Here is a 23,771-nt window from a genome sequence, read left to right on the forward strand (position 1 = left end):
GAATTCAAATTGTTTCAACTCTATATTGCAAAACTGATGAATTTAATCTTGAAGCAGAATCACTTTGTGAGTCAGTGATAACTTATTCAGCAAAAATCAGTCACCCTGAAGTCTTACTCTTTTCTGTGCTACTTACAGATTATTTTTTTTTTTTTTTAAATACTGTAATTGCAGTGTCTATTAAGTTACATTTTAGGAATAAGCATCGTTAGTTGTTCACTTTATTGGAACTAAATAAGTATGGGCAGCAAATGTTCAGAGTAAGGATTTGTGGCCTTGATTAGTTCCAATAGCTGCTTGGGAGAAATTAAAATAGAAATTAATTTGAAATTAAGTCCTCAGGAGGAAACTGGATTTGTCCAATTACTTACTGTTCTCCAAGAGGAGCTGTTTCCTATTTGGAAGTTTTGACTTTCTGTAATCAGATAAAGTCCCAGAGAAGGTGAACGTGGCAGTCACAGCTAAGCAGCTTCCACACAACAGGTCTGGAGCTTTTTCCCCTTTTGTGGAGGTTATTGCTATAAGCTACAGCTTTTTCACAATCACGCAGAATTCATGCGGAGGAATGAGAGTCTAAGTAAGTAGCTGTGCAGACAAATTATTCTACTCTTTGTAACTACTTAGGAAAACAGATAGGATGCTTGAAAAAGAGTAGTTAACGTATTTTACAGTCGTACAAAGTGAAAAGCAAATAAACTTAAGTACCTTTTATGACGTTAAAGCTAAAAATTTTTAATGTAGTGTGGCACAGTGTCCAATAAGGTAGAAATAAATCATAGCTTTGGTTTTGATTGCTGTAATGTCAAATGTAGTTTTGAAGAAGAAGGGAAGTCTTGAGAAAATCCGTGCAATGTTGATGTCTGGTGCTGGTTTAATTGTACAGAATAGTCAGTATGTTAAACAAAAACAAAGCAAACACACAAAAAATAAATCCCAAAACAACTGAATCTTCTTTTGCAAATAATTAAATTGCTAGATTATACATTTATCTAAGCGTTTTTTAAAACATTGTGCATTTTATATAATTAGTAAATGAAAATGCAACTGAAGCACTGAAAACATGAAAAGGTACTGTGCTGCTTGTAATCCTCTAGATCAAATGTATATGCATACAGTATTTATCATGTCGCACTTGGGGTTTCCTGCATTTTAAAAGTTAGCATTGAATAAAAACATCTTTACTTACGGTGCTGGTCTGAACTTATCTGGAGTGTCTAGCTCTTAGTTTGGCTCTGCTCACTCATGTGCTTTGGAGCACTTTATTTTTGATCTTGCTGCATCTGAAGGGGAAAAAACCTTTTAATTCCCTGAATATAGTGAAGGACTATTTAATACCTATATTTTCAAGAGATTACAAAGTTTTCTGTAAGTGGAAGATGCAATTTTTTGAAGGCATTCTGTCATTGTACGTGTTGTTAAATAATTACCTAAAGAACAAATATTATTTCATGTGAAGTTACTTCACCTTCATAGCTGCCAAGTTTCAGTCACATGCTTGATAGAGACTTGCTCAGCATTGAAAGGAATTAACGCAGGATCTGAAGAAGTTTCTGGAATTTCTTTTAATCTCTAATCCTGCCAGCGCTCCCCAGCCTCATCCCAGGCCTCGTCAGCAACGTGAGAGCTCGCCTGCTGCCAGGTTCTCTTGCTTCAGCGTTGCCCTGGCCTGTGCACCAGCTGACCCGAGGAAAGCCAGCGAGCGGCGAGACACGCGAACTGGAGCGCTCCCCGAGCGGTGCTTGCGCTCTGCTCTGGCCGTGTTATTTGACAGCGGCAAAGAGTGGTGGTGGTTTCAGGTCAGAAAGTGAACCGGCACGGGACTTTCCTCCCCGGCCGCTGGCCAGTTCGGGGAGATGGCAGAGAACTAGTCCTCGCACTACAAAGGTGAGAGGTGGGTAATACTGTAGATCCTCTGTCTGAGGTCTTATTTAAGTGCACATTTCGCTGATACTCAGCTGTGTGAGCTCTGTTGTGGAGCCGTATGGGCTGTGAAAACCCTGGTGATAAAGTGACGGCAGAGCAGTGCCGTTGTACTCTTGGAGGTGTTACCTGCACCAGCTTCGCGTTGGTGAGAATGGAGTGCTCTGGTGGGGGCTTCAGTACCGTGGAGCTACGGGACGAGAACCAGACAAAAAGGCCGTAACGCGCTGCTCAAGTGGTGCAGAAGAACCGTAGCCGATAGCTCCACTATATATAGTAATGTACTAAGAGCTGTCTTTGAGCTGGATTTTGCTGCAGCCTTGCTCCCTGAACCAAAGTTAAGGAGCCTGATTTCATTTGTTTTGGCTGTTGATATTTTGGCTGTTATATTTGGCTGTTGAATTCCAGACTATTGTGAAAGGTGGTAGTTGCTTCATCCTTCCAATTACTTTGAAAAATAATAGCACTCTTTATGTGTTTAAGGAAGAAGTTTTCATCTTTCCCAATGGGATAATGTGGTTTCACACAGAGTCTAATTCAGAGCTGATTTTGAAGATGCATGCTGTCCCCAGATTGACTGCATGCTACCCAGTAATGCATATTGATGTTTGCTGATAAATGAAACCTCCGACCCACTTCATAGAAAACCAGCAAAGTAGTTTTAAAAATGTGTTGGCTAGCTAAAGCTCTTTTCAAGACAGAAAGAGTGAAAATGTGTTTCTTTATACATTCTTTGTGCTATTTTCCTTAGCCACTAGATTTTTGTATTGTCATCACCTCTGTCTACTCTGGGCTTTTTCTGAGCTGACTCTTTGGGCACTGTTAATGTGTCTTCTTAGTGACATTAAGAAAATGCAAATGTTTCTTCCGTGGCTGGGTTGTTTTCAGTGCTACTCTTCTCACAGCTGTCTGACTATATTTTATTTTAATATTTTATTCTCAAATTTTCACCTTCTGATAGGACAATGTGATTGAAGAAATTAAACACAGAATGTGATTATATGAGAGTTTTCTTAAATTTGATTTATGTTTGGTTCATATACTTAGACATTCAATACAGTAAACTTGGCATAATTTATGCCAATAATGTAAATTGTTAGTAACCCATTGCTATAGGTTATATTGTCACTTGACATGCTTTAATTACATAGTGGTGGGTTTGGAGGTTGGGGAGGAGACACTGGATGACTGAAAATAATGCCTTCTTTCTGCAGAATTAGTTCGTTGGTTTATGTTTAGCAAAGAAAATTCTGGCATTACACGCACCAAAATAGTTCATTTTCAAAACAGTTTGGGTTTCTGCATTGAGTAAAATAATGAGTATTAAAAGCAGAAGAGTTTTAGAGATCGGAATTGTTTAGTACAATGTTGAAATTATTAATATCTTAATGTTATTTTTTTTGTTTGGTTGTATAAAGCTTGCCTAGTAGTATATTATGTATATTTTAGGATATTTTCTGTTCTATAGATGCCAAATAGAATACTTGAAATTAGTTCTACAGCAATATTTCTGTGATTGTTTGGAAATGTCATAGGAGTTTCTCTGCTTGTCTGACCTGGGGCCACTGAGTATTTCTACATCTCTGTAAGGACGAGTTGGCTCTAGGTTATTCCTTTGAGCAAGTTTGACTGAAGTTGTCAACAACTGATTCAGCTATAAATCCCCCCTTTTTTTGCTTCATGCTGAAGAGCTTTTTGTTGAATTAAAAAGACATTTCTGGATAATTTATAAACTCTGTTTTATAATCTAAAAAGAGAATCTTCCATGTCTGTTTTACAGTTCCAATCCCTAAAATATTAATGTGGAATTAGTTGTAGGCTATGAATCATAGTGGGTCTCTCACTACACAGTGGGGTAACTGTATGATGGAAACATTTGGGTAAATAACATTTTAGTAAAGTTTTATCCACTTTATAGCTTTGGCCTCAGAACCATTTTATATGAGGTATGAAAAAAAATGGTTAATACACGGTAACTCAAAATACGTATTGATTAATGTGATTTTAAAAATTTTTTTTTTAAGAATACTAGTCTTTGACAGTGCAGGTCTGCTGCGGGGCCAGGCTTTGTGCCCGCGGGTCTGAGGTCTGCACCGCGTGCAGGAGGGAAGAAAGGCTCGGAAAGAGGGGATGAAGAAGTTCTGCTAGGAATGGCTCCCACTGCCCCAGGGTAAGAGCTGCCTCTGGTTAATGGGCCTTCTGTTGGTTTTAATGGTGGAGTAAGAATACTAGTCTTTGACAGTGCAGGTCTGCTGCGGGGCCAGGCTTTGTGCCCGCGGGTCTGAGGTCTGCACCGCGTGCAGGAGGGAAGAAAGGCTCGGAAAGAGGGGATGAAGAAGTTCTGCTAGGAATGGCTCCCACTGCCCCAGGGTAAGAGCTGCCTCTGGTTAATGGGCCTTCTGTTGGTTTTAATGGTGGAGTGTAAATTCGGCTCTGGGTTTGTATGGATTTGTGTGTCACTTACAGTAGCGTTCTGTGAACTGATGCTAACGTCATGGCTTTCGCACGTGTCAGTATTTCAGTGCTGTAGGTGCTGGGCCTCTTTGGAAAGGAGAGTAACCAGTAGCTGTGTAACTCCAAGCTTGGTCTGATAGACTCCGTTAATTTACTCTTGTTGATCTAAGCAAGATGGTCTTGTATTACTAGTCTTCTCTCAAGCAAAAGCTTGATGTTATGTGCCTTTCAGGAGTACTGTAGTCTACTTTATACTTAAGATTTGATAGGAAAAAATATTTTACAAATGCATTTAAATTTGGAGGAGATGCATCATATTTTATCCAAAACAGTGAGTTGAACGAGATTGGGGAAGGAGGAACTCCTTTAAAACAGTCAAGAATCGCACAAACTAAAGGAAGTAGCATTGTTCCTGTCACTTTTTATTTTTGGCTTAAGCTGTATATGAATAGAGTTTGAAGTGTTTCAGAATTAACCACAAGATAGCCTGGAACAGTTTGTTACTAATGAAGGAACTTCTGTTAATATATATGCCAGTAAACATGAACAGCCAACCCACATGAATAGGTGTGCGCTGTGGGAATTGTGGTTTCTTCATATTAAATGGTACTTCAGCGAATGTGATGCTAATATCCTTGTTTATTCTTTAGCCTGGTGTCTGAAGGGGATGAGGTTTGTAGGATTGCAGTCAGTGCCTCAACAGCGTTGTGAAGCAGTGGAGGACATGGGTAGGGCTAGAGAGGGACCGAGACAGACCCGTGAATGTCCTTAACTACAGGAAAGGCTTTGGCTGGAACATGTGTCCTATTACATAAAAAGCACATAACCACAGGAACCCAGGCTGTGTAAACTACCTTCTTTCACGGAGTGTTTATTAGTAGAATGTAAATGAACTTTGGATTTAATTATTTGGTGAAGAAGTTAATGGTGTTATTACAGGTTGAAGGAAGAAACCAGGTTTTAATGCCAAACTGATTTTTTACATCCTAAATGATGTGGAGGTTTTACATTATTCTGTTAGCAAGATCTGTTCTGCGAAACTTTTTTGGTTGTTTTAGGTTTTGGTTGTGGTTTTTTGGCTTTATGGTAGAAATAGGAACTACACCCAACCTTATGATTGTAGGACAATTTGGTTTGGGTGAGACCTCAGGAGGTCTCTAGTACAACCTCCTCCTCAAAGCAGGGACAGTGGCGAGGTCAGACTGGGTTGTTCAGGTCTTCGTCCACTCTGGTGTTGAAAACCTCCAAGGATGGAGGCTGCACAACCTCTCTGGCAGCCTGTTCCAGTGCTTTACCTCCTCGTGATACATCCTTGTATCCTCAACATGAAAAAGTATCTCCTACATGCAGTCTGAAGCTCTCCTGTTTGAATGTATGCCTGCTGTCTCTTGTCCTCCTGTCATACACCACTGTGAAGAGCCTTCTTGATTACCTTGCCGGGAGGCTGCTGGTAGGTCACCCTGAAGCTGTCATTTCTCCAGGCTCCCCCAGCCTCTCCTCACAGAGCAGGTGCTCTTGACCATCTTGGTGCACCTCTGCTGAACAAACAGCTTCAGTTTGCTGATGCCTTTCTGTAATGAGGAGGTCCAAAATTCGATGCAGTAATCTAGACTGTACCCCGAAAGAACTTGATGGATACCAGCTATAATTCTTTAATTCTGTTCTGGACACTTGTGATTTTCTAAGAAACCAGTATTTGATTAAAACTTCATTCCCATGGTATAGGTTGTGAATAAGGCATTTCCATTTTATGGAAAGGGGAAAAGGGCATTGTGTTCCACACTGTCGGAGGGCACACATAGCAGCCCAGCAAGGTCTCAGTCTGCAGTATTGTCCTCTGATAATTTCAGAATTTCATATTATGCATTAAATTCAATAAATAATAAATAAGTTGAAATCTGTCTTCAACATTAAAAAGCCGATGAAGAGAAAATGTTTTGAGGTTATATGTCTTACATGGCAGAGTAATAAAGTTTCTGAAAGCTGTTTTACTCAGTTTTCGTAGCTGTTGTATTAAATTGTTTCAGCTTTCTACACTGTATGGCTTGCTACTTAGATGAAAGCTGGATCCTGGAAAACTTGTATTTGCTTTCATATTTAGAACAATGTGGATTGTTGCGTCTATTATTGTGTAAGTCTTTGCATCAAAGTAAAATATGTTCAAATAGGCCTGGTGAGGGTTTTCAGCCTCCGTTGGTGAATTTAGATGCTATGCATGTGAACGTCTCTTTTATTTTAACCAGTTTTGTTATGGCTTAAAAATTGAGATATATAATATTTTTGTGTAAAGCTTCCCTTAAATGCTTTTTTCCAAAATAGTGTGCTTATATGGCAATGCTTGTTGGACAGCTTCCTCACTAGACTCTTTAAATTGCAGTTGACGTTGGAATTTAAGGGTATGCTGCTTTTACCCAGGGTGTTTTAATCATATTACTTAGTGATATCACCACGTTCTTTTTTTATTAGAGAATGTGTTTATTAATTTAGTTTGTGTATCAGATCCAGAAGAAACAAATAATGTGACGTGTCACTCTACATACTGTTTTCTTGTGGCAGGATTGGTTTATAGCAGCATTTCACATATAACTATTCTGCAACTCTGCTACTGTAATATGGTTACATTAGGTCTGCATAGCTTTCTTTTGTGTGAAAGGCTATACGGCAAATGCTGCTTTATGTGTAGTACAGAATTGAGTAGTGAAAAAAGTGAAGTTGCTGCTTTCCTGTCACACCAATGACCCCCCAGTAGAAAAACAAACAAACACACACCTCCATGCTTCCCAAAATCTTTGATTAAAAAAAAAAACTTGCTTGCTATGTGAGCATCTGTCTTCGGAGTTTCTGCATCTGATTGGACTGTTGGGACCATTTGCCCCAAACATTTAATCCTATAGGAGCCAGAGTTACTTACATCAGTGCAGAAATACCTGCACCAGCATTGGAGATGAGCGGGGTATGCATAGGTCTGTCTGTCTGTGTGTGTGTGTATATACACACACACATATGTATAAGTATACGTGTATGCATACAAATACATGTATGTATATATCACCAATACATGTATTTAACTATTGGACTACTCCTGCTTCCATTTCAAACTTTCAAGGTTTGGCTTAGATGTTCACATGGTATCTGTAAGAAATGTACAATTACTGAGTCAGCTGTCTGCTGTCTTATTTTTAATAGGTAGCAAAGTTCCAAATTAATTTAGATAGATAGTTTTGAAGGTACTACATTTTATTTTGGAGATTTGTGGACAATCATCTATCCTCAAATACTTTAGTGGGAAAGAAAGGAACAGTCTCAAGTGAGTTCCAAGCCTGAATTAAGATGATGTGATACAACAATGTGATCTTTTACCTTTCTAATTTTATTTTGCTGTGATCAGAGATTTTTTTAATTTAATTTTCAATTTTGAAGGCAGGGACTGTAATTTTTCTGAAATTGCAAAAGTAAGGAAATAGAATTAAATTTCACTTTTCAGGAATGTCCTCTTTTCTAAGGATTTCCTTGTCTTCAAAACTTTATCATGCTTTTTTACCTTAATTTCAAGTTACTTGAATGTGGTTTTTGTGAGTTAATAAAATCCTGATGGTGTCTCATGATATGCCTCAAAAGGATTTGTGAATCAGCAGATTACTTCAATCTGTATTACTCATGGAAATCTGTGATGATCCTGTGATGTGATAGTATATTCATCCTTTTATCTGTTCTTTTAATGACTGAAAATATCTGTAGTGATTCTGTGGCATTTTCCATATTAGCTTACCATTGATTTATTAGATCTGTTCTTAAAAGGATGTTCATTAACAACAGAATCTTTCCTGCCAATATTACTATTGGATAGTACAAATTATCTTTGGTAGTTCATTAAGACAGAAAAAAAAAATTGACTCAGTTCCAAAGAAACTTGCAGTTCTTTTTTAACCTCATCATTAGTGAGCTAGGTAGAGGGAAGGACACTGCGTGAGAGCGTCTGTTGGTCTGCTGACCATTTAACTGTTAGTTTCAAACTTTTCTTGTCTGCAAGCTTTTGCAAGGAAAAGTGAAAATATGATATAATCTGATGTTATGCCAGCTGTCCCCTTAGCTGTCTCTATAAGCACAGGCTCTTGTGTTGACTGATTGTAGTCACAGACGTAGCTGCTCAAGACAGTTACTGAATTGTATTCTGAGTAAATAACGAAACACTTGTCAGTTCTCAGGCTGATAGTCTAAGGAGGATATGAGATTTGAGAGAATCACTTTTGCTTTGTGATTCTTGTGGAATAGTCCATAGGTTAAGATGCTAATTAAACTGTATGAGAGGGTGAAATTTTGACCTTATGAAAGTCTCCCAGACACTGATTACAGTGAAACAAGGATTTTACCACTACTCTGAGGAGGCACCCAACTTGTTTAAGCCATGGATGATGTTCAGTATGTTGAAAAGACGGGTTTTTATGTGCGTCCAGCTTGTAGTGGGTGCTCTTCTTGTGTAATGCAATTAGTTGGTATTCTTCCAAATTATGTCTGTATTACACTGCATTTTTATTCCAATAATATTCTTTGCAGAACTTTGACACTGATTTTCTTGGACTATTCATTGATACTCTTTCCAACCAATTCTAAAAGCTAATATCTAAAAAATACTCAGAAGGCAGTGCTGAAACTATTTCAAAGCTATTTATGTATTTCAGAAATAAGTTATGAAATAAAGCAACCTATGCCTGGTTTGCCTGGTTAGATACAAACACTTTCTCCTGTTGGGAGTGAACAACTTGCTGGCTGAACAGCAGTTCTTCACCGCATGAGTTCTTCTGTCACCTGCAGAAGTGGGTGCTCTCCCGTAACTATCACTACCATTTGCGGATTCAACATAAATATTTTCATGCTTGTCTAGTCTGGTGGGTAAGCATAAAGGAGTTAGCCTACATGGAAAATAAATACTGTAGAAATGGCTCGTAATAATTTATAGGACAGTCTGTCCAATGAAAACATTAATTTTTCTTGCAACTTATAAATTTGTTGTTAATATGATGTAGACTCAATCAGTAGTTGATTCACATGTTTCAAGATTCATCTGTCTGGGCATTTAAATTACTCTAGAGGCAATCTGTAAACCTGCTTGACTGCAAATGAAAGGTCATCAGCATCAGTCATGTCCAAAAGTTAATTATTAGAACTTGGCTTTGACTCAAATACAAAATGAACTGAAAAGAAAAAAAAATAATAATAGGTTAAGTCATGTTAATTATGAGTTCTGCAAAAGGATCCATGCAAGCAAAAGTGCCTGCCTGTGTCAATTATACTATAGGATTGGAGACTGGATTGTAATTGTGTGGTTTTCCTGTGTTTAAATCAGTTAAATTTCATCATACTATAGGTCAGGTTAGTGCAAACAGATGATAGGCAATGTTAAATTTGCAGACTTGCTTAATCAATACCTGAGAAATGTTTTAGGCTGCATTCTGATGGCGAGCAGCAAGGTCTTATCAAAGGATATCGGTGTCTGTCTGTCTGCATCCCTGCCCACCCAGTAGGATCATAAACAACATCCAGTTTGTAAGGTTTTCTGGTTCTACCCCCCCACCCCTGAGCCCAGGGCCAACTTAGAAGTCACATTAGATGCTGAAGCAGCATGCTTTCAGATGTGGCTAATATTAGCCAGGTGTATTAACATTGTTTACATCTTGAAGGTCTTGAGTCTTCCTAAACGGCTATAGCACATTGGCCTTAAGACGGCGGGTGACTATCATTTCTTTTGTTTGTAAATGTTGTGTACGCATGCTGTGAAATGGTAGAATTTGTGTGGCGGTATCTAGTTGCAAAGAACCGGTGTTTGAACTGTGATTCTGTTATGAAAAGTCTTAACTATTACAAACCAACAGCAAGCCTTGGAAGACGGTGTTCTATAACTTCGAGATTCAGAATTACATTTAGCAGTCTATAGTGTAATTTAATAATGATGGTAGTGGTAGATGCTAATGAATGTAATTTTTTTGTGGATTTTTCATGTTTTCATACTTGCTTTGGTTTGGTGGTTCTGTTGATTAGTAATTATACAAAACCAGAATAATACAAAATTGTTAAAATTAAAAGATGATTGCTAGGAAAAATGCCGTAATTTATCACACAGAAAATCCGTAACACTACTAGAAAAGTTAGCTTGGCGTTTCAAATGTGTGGTGGTGTACTAATACAAGTTACGTGGCGTTCTGAATTCACATGGTGAAGCATCATAAGCCTTTCCCAGTTTTGTTGGGGGTATTAAGTCTTTCTCTAGTGGAAAAAGGGGCATGAAAAGTGGAGCAGCGTGTCGTGTCCTTTTATTAAGGTTCATTTATTGGGTCTGTTATACATGCTAGATTTCTGGACAATAGAAACGCATTCAGCAGTTGCCATTTGGAGGAAATACAGGTGATTAACTACTGGAAGGCTTGGTTAGCTGATGTGCCTGGAGAACAACTGTGCCAGGTCTTTTCTTAGTCTGTGCTTGGAAGGGAAGGGGATCTTTCAATGCAACAAGTTTACTAGATCACTCTCACTGGAGATGTTGTTGTTATCATTGTTGTATAAACAGATATTACTGTTAAGCAAATGTTTAAAGGACATGAAAACAACAAAAAAAAATCATGATCTAAATCTGAAAATCTAATGTGACAATTTCGTTCTAATCAAAACAAGGTACTGCTAATATTCTTGCAATACATCTATTTAAATACTGGGAAAGCTTCAAAGGGATTGTAAGAATTAAATTATATTTGCAGAGAAAGATGGAGGGAGCAGCAGAGAATGACAGAACAGAATAATTTAGGTTGGAAGGAACCTCTGGACCCCATCAGATCCAGCCCCTCCTGGGAGCCAGGCCAGCTTCAAAGTTGGAACCAACTTAAAAAGTTCGATTTGGTTGCTAAAGGCTTTATCCGGCCACGTTTTGGATGTTTCCAAGGATGGAGATTCCACAGCCTTGCTAGGCAACCTTTCCAATGTTTGACTGCTCTCATTGTGGACAAAAATCTCCCTGCTATCTAATTCCTTGTTGCGAGGCATTAGCCATCTGTTGTATAGGTTGTTTTGAATAGTATTGCTTATTCTTAATGAGTCCTATTAGGCAAAACACTTAAACTCTCACTTTTCAAATTCAAATAAACCACTGTGTTCTGCAAAACTAATTGTTAGTGGTAGTGGTTTCATTTCTCGCTTCCCAGTCAGGTCCTAGAGATTGAAGCTGCAGATTTGCAGAAGTTTTGGTTTTGTATGTCTTCTCCTTGTCTGTGAAATTACCATCTGCATTTTATGTAGTAACGGAACTATCCTTCTGTTTCTCTGCTTTTCCTATTCAAAGTGCAAAACTTGTCCCAAAATGCAATTGCTTACATATTTAAGAAGTGTTTACTTTCCAGTTGAAACTTTTATTATTAGCAAGTAATATTTAGTCTATTAGTAATGGACTTGCTCTTTAATTACAGCAAGAGGACTAATTCATCTTCTGAAGGCCTGGTGAATTTATTTCATGGGAAATAATTAAACATTCGTAAAAGCACTAGTATGGTATAATAGGTAACGTCATTTCCTAAATAACCCTAGAGCACTTTTGGAATATAGGCCTTTTTCTTAGTCTTAATTGTAGAATGAGTCATTAATGACTAAAATTGTAGAGTGAGTTATTAATGACTAAAAGCCTGCAGATGAGAGCATGCTGACAGTCTGTCTGCCTCTAGAGAATAAAGCAGACAATGTACTTTCATTTTTAAAGCTAACTATGTATTTGCATTTTGCTAGTAGTCGTAGCCTAAGTATCAAAGGTTAAACAGACTGCTTCCATCCTGATTTAAAAGAAAAGACTTTTAGCTTAAAACTGTTTGAACTGTGTGACAAAACTGGAGTTTAATGTTACTGTAATAATTTATTTATTATTTTCTTTGACACCTGCAAGTTCCTATTCCTTTCTTTAGATGTATACTCAAAATTAGAATATAAACTCACGGAAAACTGCTTCTTCAGAAAACAATACTCCTCCGTCCTTTTGTGAAAAAAAGATCATGTTTGCTTTGTAGATGTTGGCACTGCAGGCTTACTGGAAATACTTTCTCCTGATCTTTGGTTTCATGGGAAAACTGAAGAGTTGGAAACTGCAAAGGTACTTCACTAATCCACCTCTGTAGCAGAGGTCAGTTCTCAGCACTCTGGGAAATGAATGCTGTCGCTGGTGCTGTGGGGTGGTTGATGGCCTCATATGTTGTTCACAGTTTTTAATGGCTGTAGGGCTAGAATTTTTGTAATAGGCGAGGCTGGAAAAAGTCCTTTTGGTGTAACATAAGTTGTCACAGCTTTCAGCTTATCATTGAAAATGTTCGTTTTGTCGGTCCCTTATATATGACTTCCTGTAGCAAGGCATATTGGAAAAGGGGTGAAAAGTTCATAACGCAGAAAACATCCTCTGCCGTTCATGGTCCAAGTGGGACTTAGCGAGAGCCATTTGTGGTTTTGGTTGTGGGGTTTTGTTGTGGTGGTGGTGGTGGTGGTGGTGGTTTTGGGGCGGTTTTTTTGTTTGGTTTTTTTTTAGTGGTGGTTTTTGTTTGGTTTTGTTTTTTTTTTTTAAATCAAGGCTTGTCCTGAGCTATTTACATTTGAATGTTATGGGTGCATGAGCTGTTTGATTCTTAGCTGTCCTTTATGCTACAGAAAGGCTGTTACTTCTTTGGAATCTCATTACTTTGAAACCCCAAAATATTTTTTTATGCCTTATTCTGTTTCTGGGAGGACATTGTCCTATGCTAGACAATTGGGTCAAATCTCTAAGACCTGAAATCGGGAGGAAAAACCCCAAATCTTTTTTAAAACAAAAAAATGCATGAATTGTTCATTTTTGGCTCTTTGATGTATAATTCATTTAATGGCCTTATTATTTTTTTCCCCTGAATATTCTCACAGTGTGTTAACATTTTGCTGCATTTGATGGGAATTCTAGTTTTGGATGTTGTTTACCTAAATATTGTTAACTAAACCCATAAAAATTCAGAATTTGTGATTTTTATAGATGGCTTCTTTGGACAGGGCTGCAGAATAAAGGGCTTAGTAGGTATGAGACTCTCTAAAAATTGTCATGTGTTTTCTAATTCGAATGATCTACTTTGGGGAGGAGGGAAGACTACAAGTTTGTCTTAAAATAAGCTTTCTTCACTCCATATTTTTGCATTGTATGAGTACCATTACACAGATAAAATAATTGTCTTTAGTAGACAGCCATGTTTCACAGAGGGTAGCAAAACATTTAGATACTACTCTGAGGGGAAAGTTGTTACAAAATCCTAATTTTAATTCAATTTAGATTAAATTATGTTATTTTATATAGGCCGTGCAACTGAACAACTAAGGTTATATATGATCCTCTGCATGGAGGTGTAAAGAAAAATCATTGAAGAAATACCATACTAGAGGAAAAAAAACGCATGCAACAAATGGCTTCCAAAAAATCTCTCTCTGTGATCTCATTAAATATTACAAATTGTGTAAAATGTTGTCCAGCAACATTTTAAATTATTTTACTGGTTCTGTTCTGTGAAATTTACAGAAATACAAATCAGTAATTTATGTGTGTAGTTTCTATGTTATGTTTAAGTAATCTGGTGACAGTCAGGTGTAAATAATCATAAATTCAAGTGCGTCTCCCTAACTAAGGATTGCAACTAGTTTGCTTTTAAAACTTTAACCTGTTTAATAATTAAATGGTACGGTGTGCCATTGGCAAAGTCAACAAGAATGCAGGAAGGAGCTGAAAACGTTCCTGGCTTCAAAAGTACCTAGTAAATATGTTTCATTTCTGGAGTAGCAGCAGCAAAGCATCAGTATAAACAGTTCTGCCTTTTAGAGATAATAGGTGTATTTTACTGAGTTTAGCAATGTTAATTTCTTTTTTCTTTTTTTCTTTTTTTTTCCTTTCAGCCATAATCAGCAGACCACGTCATTTAGACATCCTGTGACAGGACAGGTTTCTCCAGAAAATATTGAATTTATTTTGCGAGAAGAGTAAGTAGTTTTATACCCGTGTCAAGAGATCTAAAACAGTAACGCATTTACCTACAGTAGTTTAGTAGTTTGACAGTTCTTCAGGTATTGTAGCAAAAATGTCATAGAGATGGTTTATGCTTAAAAATTTACTTCTCATTGTGATAGGATGTTTTTGATTCTACCACTGTTCCACGTTAGGGCTTGAGAGAAAATCTTTACCAAATCTTTAAAAAAACAAACAGAACCCCCCCAAAACAAACAAACAAAAAGGCTATGTAAATAGGATACTTAAATAATAATGCTTTAGCCTTATATAAATATCAAATATACAGAACATAAATGTAAAATGTCTTTAGAGCAAACTGAAAGGTTTGTACTGAAATTGAAATACACAAAATATTACTAGTTTCTATTGTAATGCCTTGGTTTTCTTATGTTTTAGATTTCCTAGTCCCCTGTCTTGGCCTGGTATTTATTAAAAAATTTTTGATGAGGCATTCTTCAATTTATTCTAGAGAAATAGAATCATATATGTTAGTTTCCAGCATATTTTGTCTTGATTGTCTGACTTAAAAAAGGAAAGAAGAAATGCATGTGTTCAGACTGGTGTATCTGGGCATGTCTTTAGTGTTGGTTTGGATCACTCCCTGTTTCACTGTAGGGTTTAACTACTCCTGACGTCCTTGCTGGATGCTAGATTTCTCCTGGAATCCCTTCTGTAATGGGATGACTGGATATCTTCCCTAGACAGAGTTTAGGAGAAAGTTCTACGCACTTCTAGAAGCACTCCAAAGGGCAAGAGGAACAGGACAACACCAGATAGCTTTTCCTTTTCCAGCCTAGTCTTCCAACACTGTTTAAGCAGCCTCCAGAAGCTGGGCATCATGCTGTGATGGCCTGCGTGTGGTGGTTTGTGTGGCTGCCCGCGTGATTCTGAACACTTTATGCTTCAAATTATGTGACATTTAATTTGCTTTACATTTAATTTAAAGCAGTATAGCATTAAGAAAAATGAGGCCCGGAGAAGGGCCGTGCGAGGCTGAGGCTTTTCTGGTAATGTCTTCTATTGGGGACTTGGAGAGGAAAGGAGAAGTAGAGCATGACTGTACAGCCCTCTGCTCAGAGCTTCTGGTACAGCCCTGAGAAGTGCTTCTCATACGGCTTAAAAACCAAACCAAACAAACAAAAACAACAACAGCAACAAAACCCCAACAAAAAAAAGAACTAAACAGCTTCCCTTCCCCAAGCCCAAAGCAAATCCAAGGGCCAATCCTATGTTAAGGCCCGTGCTGAGAACCGGGATGAAATAGAAGGTTGAACGTATTTTGCAGTGTGTGGAAGAGGCCCGTGATTAGGTACAAAGACTGTGGGATAGCTGCTGAGCTGAGGTCACCCCAGGTGTTAGTGGAATGCGGGTGGCTTGCTGCTCGGGAGGGCTTTGGCTCGATACAAGTGTGCAAACAAGCTGCTCCAGGTCATGCGGTGAGGAGAACAGGTGCCTTGCAATGGAGCAAATCTCAAAGACAGTATAGACAGCAGCCGCTGTGCATCTGTGTTGCAACTTCCATCCGTTAATTGATTTTTATTTAATCTGTTGTAAAGGTTCCATCAAATTTAATATAAAGAAAATTTGTATGTGTGTAAGGGAAAATAGGTGTTTGGATAGAACTCCTTGGAGTGCCTCCCTGGGTTAGTCACACTTCCATGGGCTGTTTCTGGTCTTGTAATCACGGTAGCAGATAAAATATTAAAAGCAGAATTGAAAGAACAACTTGCTGGTGGCACATGGTTTTTAGTGATCTTTTGCGTATGTTAGAAACTTTTTTGGAAGAGAAATGAAGGTGTTTATTTGGAGGACAATCAGATGAACAGGCATAACTTGGTATCTCTAGACTTCAATTACTCACACTGAGATGGTATCAAAAGCAGGAAAAAGATCTTACAATGTAGTAGATTTAATAGAGACAGGTGGGTTTTATTCTAAAAGAGGGAATGGCTGGAGGGATATAGAGAGGAGTATGTTTTTGTAGTGACTACTCAGGAAACAGTCTTTGCGAGAACATTTTTCTAAGGTTTATTATTGACCTGAAGTACACACAGAGTGTTTTTAAAATTAGATGGTTTTAATATATCAGTTCAAATTACTTTGAAGATGTCATTTTCAAGTGTGTGGGATGCTCTGGGTTCCTTAGTTTTGTACCACTTCTATGCGACAGTGTAGGTTTTACACAGATGCTGTTCATCAGGGTCATGTCTGAGTTCCTGTCAAACAACGCTGTTGACATACATGGATGTCTCTGCTGAAATCAAGGAGCTGTTAGCACCTCCCTGTCTTTAGGCCTAGGAATTGTAATGGGGCCATGCCGTGTTTTCACTTCTTTTCCCGCAGGCATCGGGGATTTGTATGGAATCGGTGTTGTTGATCATGTATTAGTTTGCAGTCAGTGTTGTAGATCATATCTCGTGATGAAATGACTTTCACAAACAGGACACAGTCGGAAAGGTAGTCTCTGGATTTACATGGTCTGTGGAAACTTTCCATCGTGGCATCCTTTTGACCAAGAGCACTTTTTTCTATAGCTGAAGAATCCTGTCTGAAGTAGTAGGACTCTTAAGGGTTTCATAAACGGCAATTTGTTCTTCAGTGCTGTTGTGACGTGATTTATTACTTACGGGTTGATTTTAATTTAAGATTAGGGCCAAAGCCAGGAGTTGTCACCAGATGGGAGCTAGTGGGGAGACATAAGCACAAACTGGTTGAGGCTGCAACAAACATATCTATTAAAAGGACACATTTAACATTAGAAAAGTAATTTACAGTAATGTAGAAGTGGTGAGTGTACAGACTGCTCTGGCCGTTTCTCATCCAGGAAGCAACGTTCTGTCAAGAAGATTTGAAAAGAAGTTCTGGAAAATGATGTCAATAAATGATGTAATCCTAGTTTGATTGTGAGTCAGTTATGAACCAGACGCCCTTGCCTCGCTTGATCAAATGAGAACTGGGTACTTTCAGTAGAAGGCTGAGACTGTATTGCACTGCTCTTTTCCGAAGGCATTTCTCCTTTTAAACAATATCACATCAATCTTGCTTTTCAAGCCAAAAATCTGATTTCCTCAACTCCATTGTAACTGGAGGATAAAAATGGAGTATTGCCTGGAACCTGTAACTTTTAAATTACATTATCTTTTGATCCTTATGCTATTCTTTCTTCCTAAAGGTTTTCTTATTTAGATTTTTTTTTTTAGAAGCAATGATAATAATTCTTTATTTCCTTAACCCATTCTCAGCTGAGACCACTGTCAAATCCCCACCTCTCATTCTGTTTTCCAAGCTTAGAAGCTTTGGTCACTTAGTGTTCTGTACCTTTCACTAGCCCTGCTTGAGTGCTAGCTTTTCGGTATGAGGCTTTTAGATTTGTCTTTTATCTCATGGAGTGATTGATTATAGGTGAACGCAGTATTCAATGTATGAGCCCATTGTTTTTTATAATAATTTAATTATACTTTTTCTTACCTATTCCTTTCCTAATAATTCTTAACATACTTTGACTGCTGCTAGTCATTCTACTAAGGTTAAAAAATATCCTTTTCTCAGATTGCTAGTGTTGTTTTGAACGATAAAAACGATTTAATTTCTCCCTTCTTTGACTTAGTTTTCTGTTGTTGACACTGAATTCAGTTTGGCATCTTATCACGTGGTTATTCATATCTGAAGATTATTTTCCTATCTGTCCCAGTCAGCATTTCAGTTTTTGTCCAGATTAATTTTTGTCCTCTATTGACTTGGTCACCTCATGGTTTTCAGGATCACCTCTAAATAATTTGAACACCTTGGCTGTATGGGAATTCCCTCTGGTAGCCTCCCTCCATTTAACAGCTGTATCTTGTGTGCTTTACTTTCATGTTTTTAATGAACCTTTAATCCACAAGGGGACCTTTCCTAAACAACCAATGGAAAAAGGGTAAGGCTGCTGGACAAGTGTTAGGTCTAGTTTAACTACATCGTTATACGTGTATTTCTCTGAAAAATCTATGATAGAATTACTTAGGATAGACGTACGTAATGTTTAGATTTCTTCTCTTTTATCTTTCTTTAAATAACAGTTCAAATAACTGACAGCCGTGTATCTAATTGCATCTGTTGCTAAACACTAGTAGTTGTGTATTAGAAGGTTTACAATATATTTGTGATAGTATTATGTTTGCAAATGAGAATATAGTACTTTAAAGTTAAAAAAGGTAAGACTTCAACATAAATGTGGAAATATAGAAAATACATATGTATATATTGGGAGCTTAAGCCAATGAGTGTTACCCTCTTTTTTGCCTGTTTTTAGTGCAACTGATAAAGCCTGTGTATCACCTCTGGGGGAGAGAGCCATCTTGTTTTGTCTATTGCATTTGGTTACTATAGCAGCAAAAATATCAGGTGGAGAGAAAGGAGGAAACCCAAACAGCCCCAAAATAAACATCTGCCATGTTTACATGTATAGAACTACTAGGACAGTTAATTTTTTATCTAGCTGAATAGGAGATTTATTAGTATTAAAACTGGATTGACATGATGTTATTGTGTCATATTTGGTTTCAACAAAATAAACTTTTTAAGTTGCTGGTATGAATGTGGATCTTCTAAGTCGACTAATCTTTATGATCCTTTAGAGAAAAGGAATGCGTTCTCTTGTGAGTATTGCATTTTGAGTATGGGCTACTGGTGTAATTAATTTTTTTTGTGTTGTTCAGTGGTTTCATTTTTTAAATAAACCAGATATTGGCCATGTAATTCTTTTAGCTGGTAAATGTGATTTCTGTAGACATACTAGCACTGTTTAAGTAGAGCACGGAGTTGCTTGACAGGAGATACTATATAGAGTGGGGTTTTTTTAAGTGTTTAAAAAAGATTTACAAGGCACTGGAGCTCTGAATGTACATACTGCAATTTTGCATGTGTATGCACACACCTGGGGGAGGCAGTAAGAAAACTATCCTGAAAATAGACAAAAACCAGCACTATGAAGACAGAATGGGATGTCTTGAATAACAGATACTATCAAACATCTTTGGTAATAGTGATTCTGAAATAACGTTTCTGAATGCACAGAGTTAATGCTCTAGTCACTTATTTTTAAAGATTAATCTGTAAACGCTGTTAGGACAGTGTGAACTCCATTAGCATGCTGGGATGTTTCAGGTAATTCTGCATATTCTGTATATTTTTATCTGCTTTTAAAAACAGACTGAGAATATTAATTAGCTATTAAGAGACTTGAATACTTGAGTTTCATTATGTTCTGATTTCATGCAAATCTGTTTTATCCTTGAAATACTATATACGAATACTTAAATTAATTTTCAGTATTGTTTGGTGTTTCCTGTTACATCTCACATACAGAAAGTTTGAATCACCAGTGTTTGCTGCCAAAGGCTTTTTTTAGGAGCATAATAATGTATATTCTCTTTTGGTGGATTTACTGTCTCTTTTGCTGGCTATGTGAGTTCTTCCACATGGCAACAACCTCACATTTTTTAAAAACATTTTTCTCATTGTGAATTTGTTCTTTTCCCAGATGAAGTTCATCATTAATCTTGGTACTACTAGAAAAGGAAAGCTTGATTTATTGACAGTGATCATTTTCAGTAGCAAGTGTAAGAGAAATTGCTAAATGGCCAAATTATAAATGCTTAGAAAATATGCATTTATTGTTCTGTATTGCATTATGATTTTCTGGTAGTGATGGTCTTGTTAAAAAGCTTATCTTCCTCTGTAGTTCTTCTAAAGATTTTTTTCTTTTTTTAAACTGCAGTATGTTTAACCTACTATAAAACAGTATCTTGTGCAATAGTGAAAATCTGTTCAATCTGAGTTTGTCTGCCCTGATTGGTAGATTAAAGCCATTCCTCTGGGGTTGTTTTTCTTTTCATATTGATGTTTTTGTTGGAAAAATTAATTCTAATATGTTGAAACTTAAATTTTATTTTTTATTTTTGTCTTTCCTGAGTAAGTTAGCTCTCTGTGAAATAGCTAGTCTATAAAATGAATAAATGTAATCTAATCAGATTATCTGTAGTCTGGAAAGCCTACAGATTTTCTGAATATGTATGTTACATGCTATATCCTCTTCCTTCCACCTCCTCCTTTCTCCCCTCCTTGCCCCAGTGAGTATCTGGAAAATAACATGTATAAAATGTTTATACTGTCCTACAGTATAAAACTCAGTAATTTGTGGTGTGAACGTTGTGAAGAATCTAAATCTCAAGGAAAGAAGAGAAAGTTGGTGTCTTCTAAGGCCAAACATTTTCCTTGGATGTGTTTTGTTTTCATATTTTTGCAACTCATTTCTAGTAGCTCTCTTAATGGTATAAAATCTAATACTTTAGATTCATTTTGAGGAGGCAGTGTAGAAGACTGTCACATCTCTGTTAGTGTTCCTCCCTCCTTAAAACAGAGTCATAGAATCATAGAACCATTAAGGTTGGAAAAGACCTCTAAGGTCATCAAGTCCAACCATCAACCCAACACCCCCATACCCACTAAACCATGTCCCTAAGCACCGCATCTACACGTCTTTTAAATACTTCCAGGGATGGTGACTCTACCACTTCCCTGGGCAGCCTGTTCCAAGGACTGACCACTCTTTCAGTAAAGAAATTTTTCCTAATGTCCGATCTAAACCTCCCCTGGTGCAACTTGAGGCCATTTCCTCTCGTCCTATCGCTGGTTACTTGGGAGAAGAGACCAACCCCCACCTCGCTACAACCTCCTTTCAGGTAGTTGTAGAGCGCGATGGGGTCTCCCCTACTACTACCTACTCTCTGTTCAGTTGCCTCGAGCAGAGAAATAGAACCTTATTGATAAGTAAACGTGAGGAAAAGACAAGTAAGATGGTTTTGCAAGTAAAATGCAGGCACATTGTAAGTCTGGATTTTCTACCTGTTTTGAAAGTTTGGAAAGGGAACAAGTGAGAACAGGGTCAAAAGCAGATAATCAGACTGGCTGATAGACAGAAATAGCCTATTCAGGTAGCGTTATATACGGGAGGTGTCTTAATCTGCTCTTTGCTGAAACTGGATGTTCCTAAAGCTGATTAAATGCTGAAGGAGGATACCTGGTCCCTAAGAGGTAAGGCAGATTGACTCAAACTGATGTTATGAAGCTCTCATGCTTTAAAGGCTGGCCAGGGATTTTAGGGACTTGCTGTAGTTTGTTCTCATATCTTGGACCTGAACTTAAATATAAAAGCCCGAAAGAAGGGATTTATACCAAATAAGCAAGGCATAAAGGAAATGGGATCAAAGTTGTGTTACTTCCTTGCAAGCTTAATTGAAACTATGTGGTCACAAATGGAAAAATGTGCTTTCCCTGACACCAAATCAACTATAAAAGCTTTTGGACGGGTAATTTGTTCAGGTTGTAACTGAGGAAGAGCAATGGTGGCAAACACCTTTGTCCTCAGTTAAACCCTGTGTTGAGCTGCTACAGTCACAAACTCTTCTTCTCTGTTCTTATGAGTGATAACTGCTCAGAATTACTCTGTTCTCTGTTGCGTTCAGAATTGGATTGAATTTCCGTGGTAGCAACAGTAATGTTTGGCATGGCTTGTGTGCGCCTTTTTTTTTTCTTTTTCATTTAGATTTGGTAACTTATTGAGGTGGGAAAAGGAAAATCATAGGTTGTTAATAGTTTTTGTTTTGCTTTTTCTGATGTGGCTGTATTGCTACTTGTTCCTAAAATACAATTTGCTAAACTATGTTGCTAATGATTTTTTAAAAATACCACCTGTGTGTTTAATTAACAAGTTGGTGTCGAGCTTGGCTGCTGGGGCTTCTCTTCACAACCTGCATATGGGATTCCACAAGATTTTGCACTTCCATTTGTGCTCTCATTTCTTCATCTGGGCAGCTGTACTGAATTCTTACTTGTTGAACAGGTTCTTATGGTAGAATTGATTTTACCTATGCTTTAAATGGGTATCTGAGCTAGTTATCAAGATTTCTTGAATCTTAGTATGACTCAGAAGTTATTTATTTCTAACAATATCTGCCATGAATTGCACCATTTCACTTAAAAGGTATTTTAATAATTCATATTATAGTATGAATCATATTTTGGGCAGATTCAAGGATCTAACGTTAAGTTAGTGAAAGATCTAACTGTAGGCTCGTCTTACTTTGCTTTTAAATAAGCAGCCTGTTATTGCAAAGTGCTGACTCCTATCCTTCATGCCCCAGTACTGGCTCTTCCACATGTTTGCAGCCAAGCCTCTAAATTGGGCACAATTTAGTTTCTCTGCATTAGCTTCATCTTCTCTTGAGTGCTCTTTGTTGTATCTTGATTCTCTGTTGGATTTGCAGGCAATTTGGCAGATTTCTTCCTCCCAATACATTGACAAATACTAGTCATCAGATGTCACTGGCAGCATCTGCTTGAGAAATACCTGAAATCGAGATAATAGGGATGGTGCAAAGGAGGTTGCAGGTGCATGGGAAATGTTTGACTAGCCTGCCGTTCTTTTGCTCACTGTGAATCTTAAATATAAAAAGGCAAAGCTGACTGTTTGAAGCAATGTGCTTTAGATTATCTGTTTTTGTTTGTTTTCTAGACAGAATTCATCTATGTCCAAGCAACAAATAAACCAAAGACCTTCAAGCATGGTCAGTGAAACGTCCACTGCAGTAACTACATCTGCTGTTGATACAAAACCTGGCTCTAAGGTAAAGGAAAAAGGCTATTGTTTCGGCTTGATGATTAGAACTTCACTCGCTTTATATCCAATACCCTTTAAATACCAATTTTAACAGGGCCATGGGTTTAGCCTAGAAGTCTAATAACTTACCTCAAAGGAGAGGTAATATCTTCTATCCAAGCAAAAAACTTTTTACATGTGCATAGAAGCACTGTATACCCACATGACGGTGTTGAATGATAATTCAAAAAATAGTGATTATTGTGACTTGTAAAGTTTGAGAGGCTTCTTAAGACTGGAAGTAAGTATATGTAATACCAGTATTCCAGCAAGTCTTTTGATAGTCCAGTGTATATGGCAAAAAGTGCTGCAGAATACCAGGAATTGTAATTTGCAGTTCTTACTTTTCGATGAAACCTTACTGCTGTTCCTGCTCTTAGTAACAACTTAGATCCTTTTCTGCCATCACTGTAGTGCACAAACAATGCAGACCAAGTTTACACACAGAATGTTTAATAATAGAAAAATCCATTATTTAGCATTGAGAAAGGGCCCGTGTTTATTACTGCACAAAAAATAATAAAGTGCTGTACTTGAAGTGTCACCAACTATTTTAATGCTTCTTTGACCTTACAATAAATTACAGTACAGTGAGAATTGGAGGGGGCTGGATAAAAAGAAGCAAAAAAATACTGGAAGAATTAGCAGAGATAAGATAGA

The 23,771-nt window shown here is 37.5% G+C and overlaps 1 protein-coding gene across 1 annotated transcript in view; it reads left to right on the top strand.

The window, feature by feature from the left end:
* LOC104076155 (pleckstrin homology domain-containing family A member 7-like) overlaps positions 1-23,771 on the top strand; it is a 95,476-nt gene that overhangs the window by 24,540 nt on the left and 47,165 nt on the right. The window contains 2 exon segments of the mRNA XM_009576919.1: positions 14,302-14,385; positions 22,968-23,079. Of these exon segments, the coding sequence (XP_009575214.1) occupies positions 14,302-14,385; positions 22,968-23,079 (196 nt within the window).

The sequence above is a fragment of the Fulmarus glacialis genome, unplaced genomic scaffold (genome assembly GCF_000690835.1).
Source record: "Fulmarus glacialis isolate BGI_N327 unplaced genomic scaffold, ASM69083v1 scaffold2524, whole genome shotgun sequence".
Taxonomy (NCBI): Eukaryota; Metazoa; Chordata; class Aves; order Procellariiformes; family Procellariidae; genus Fulmarus; species Fulmarus glacialis.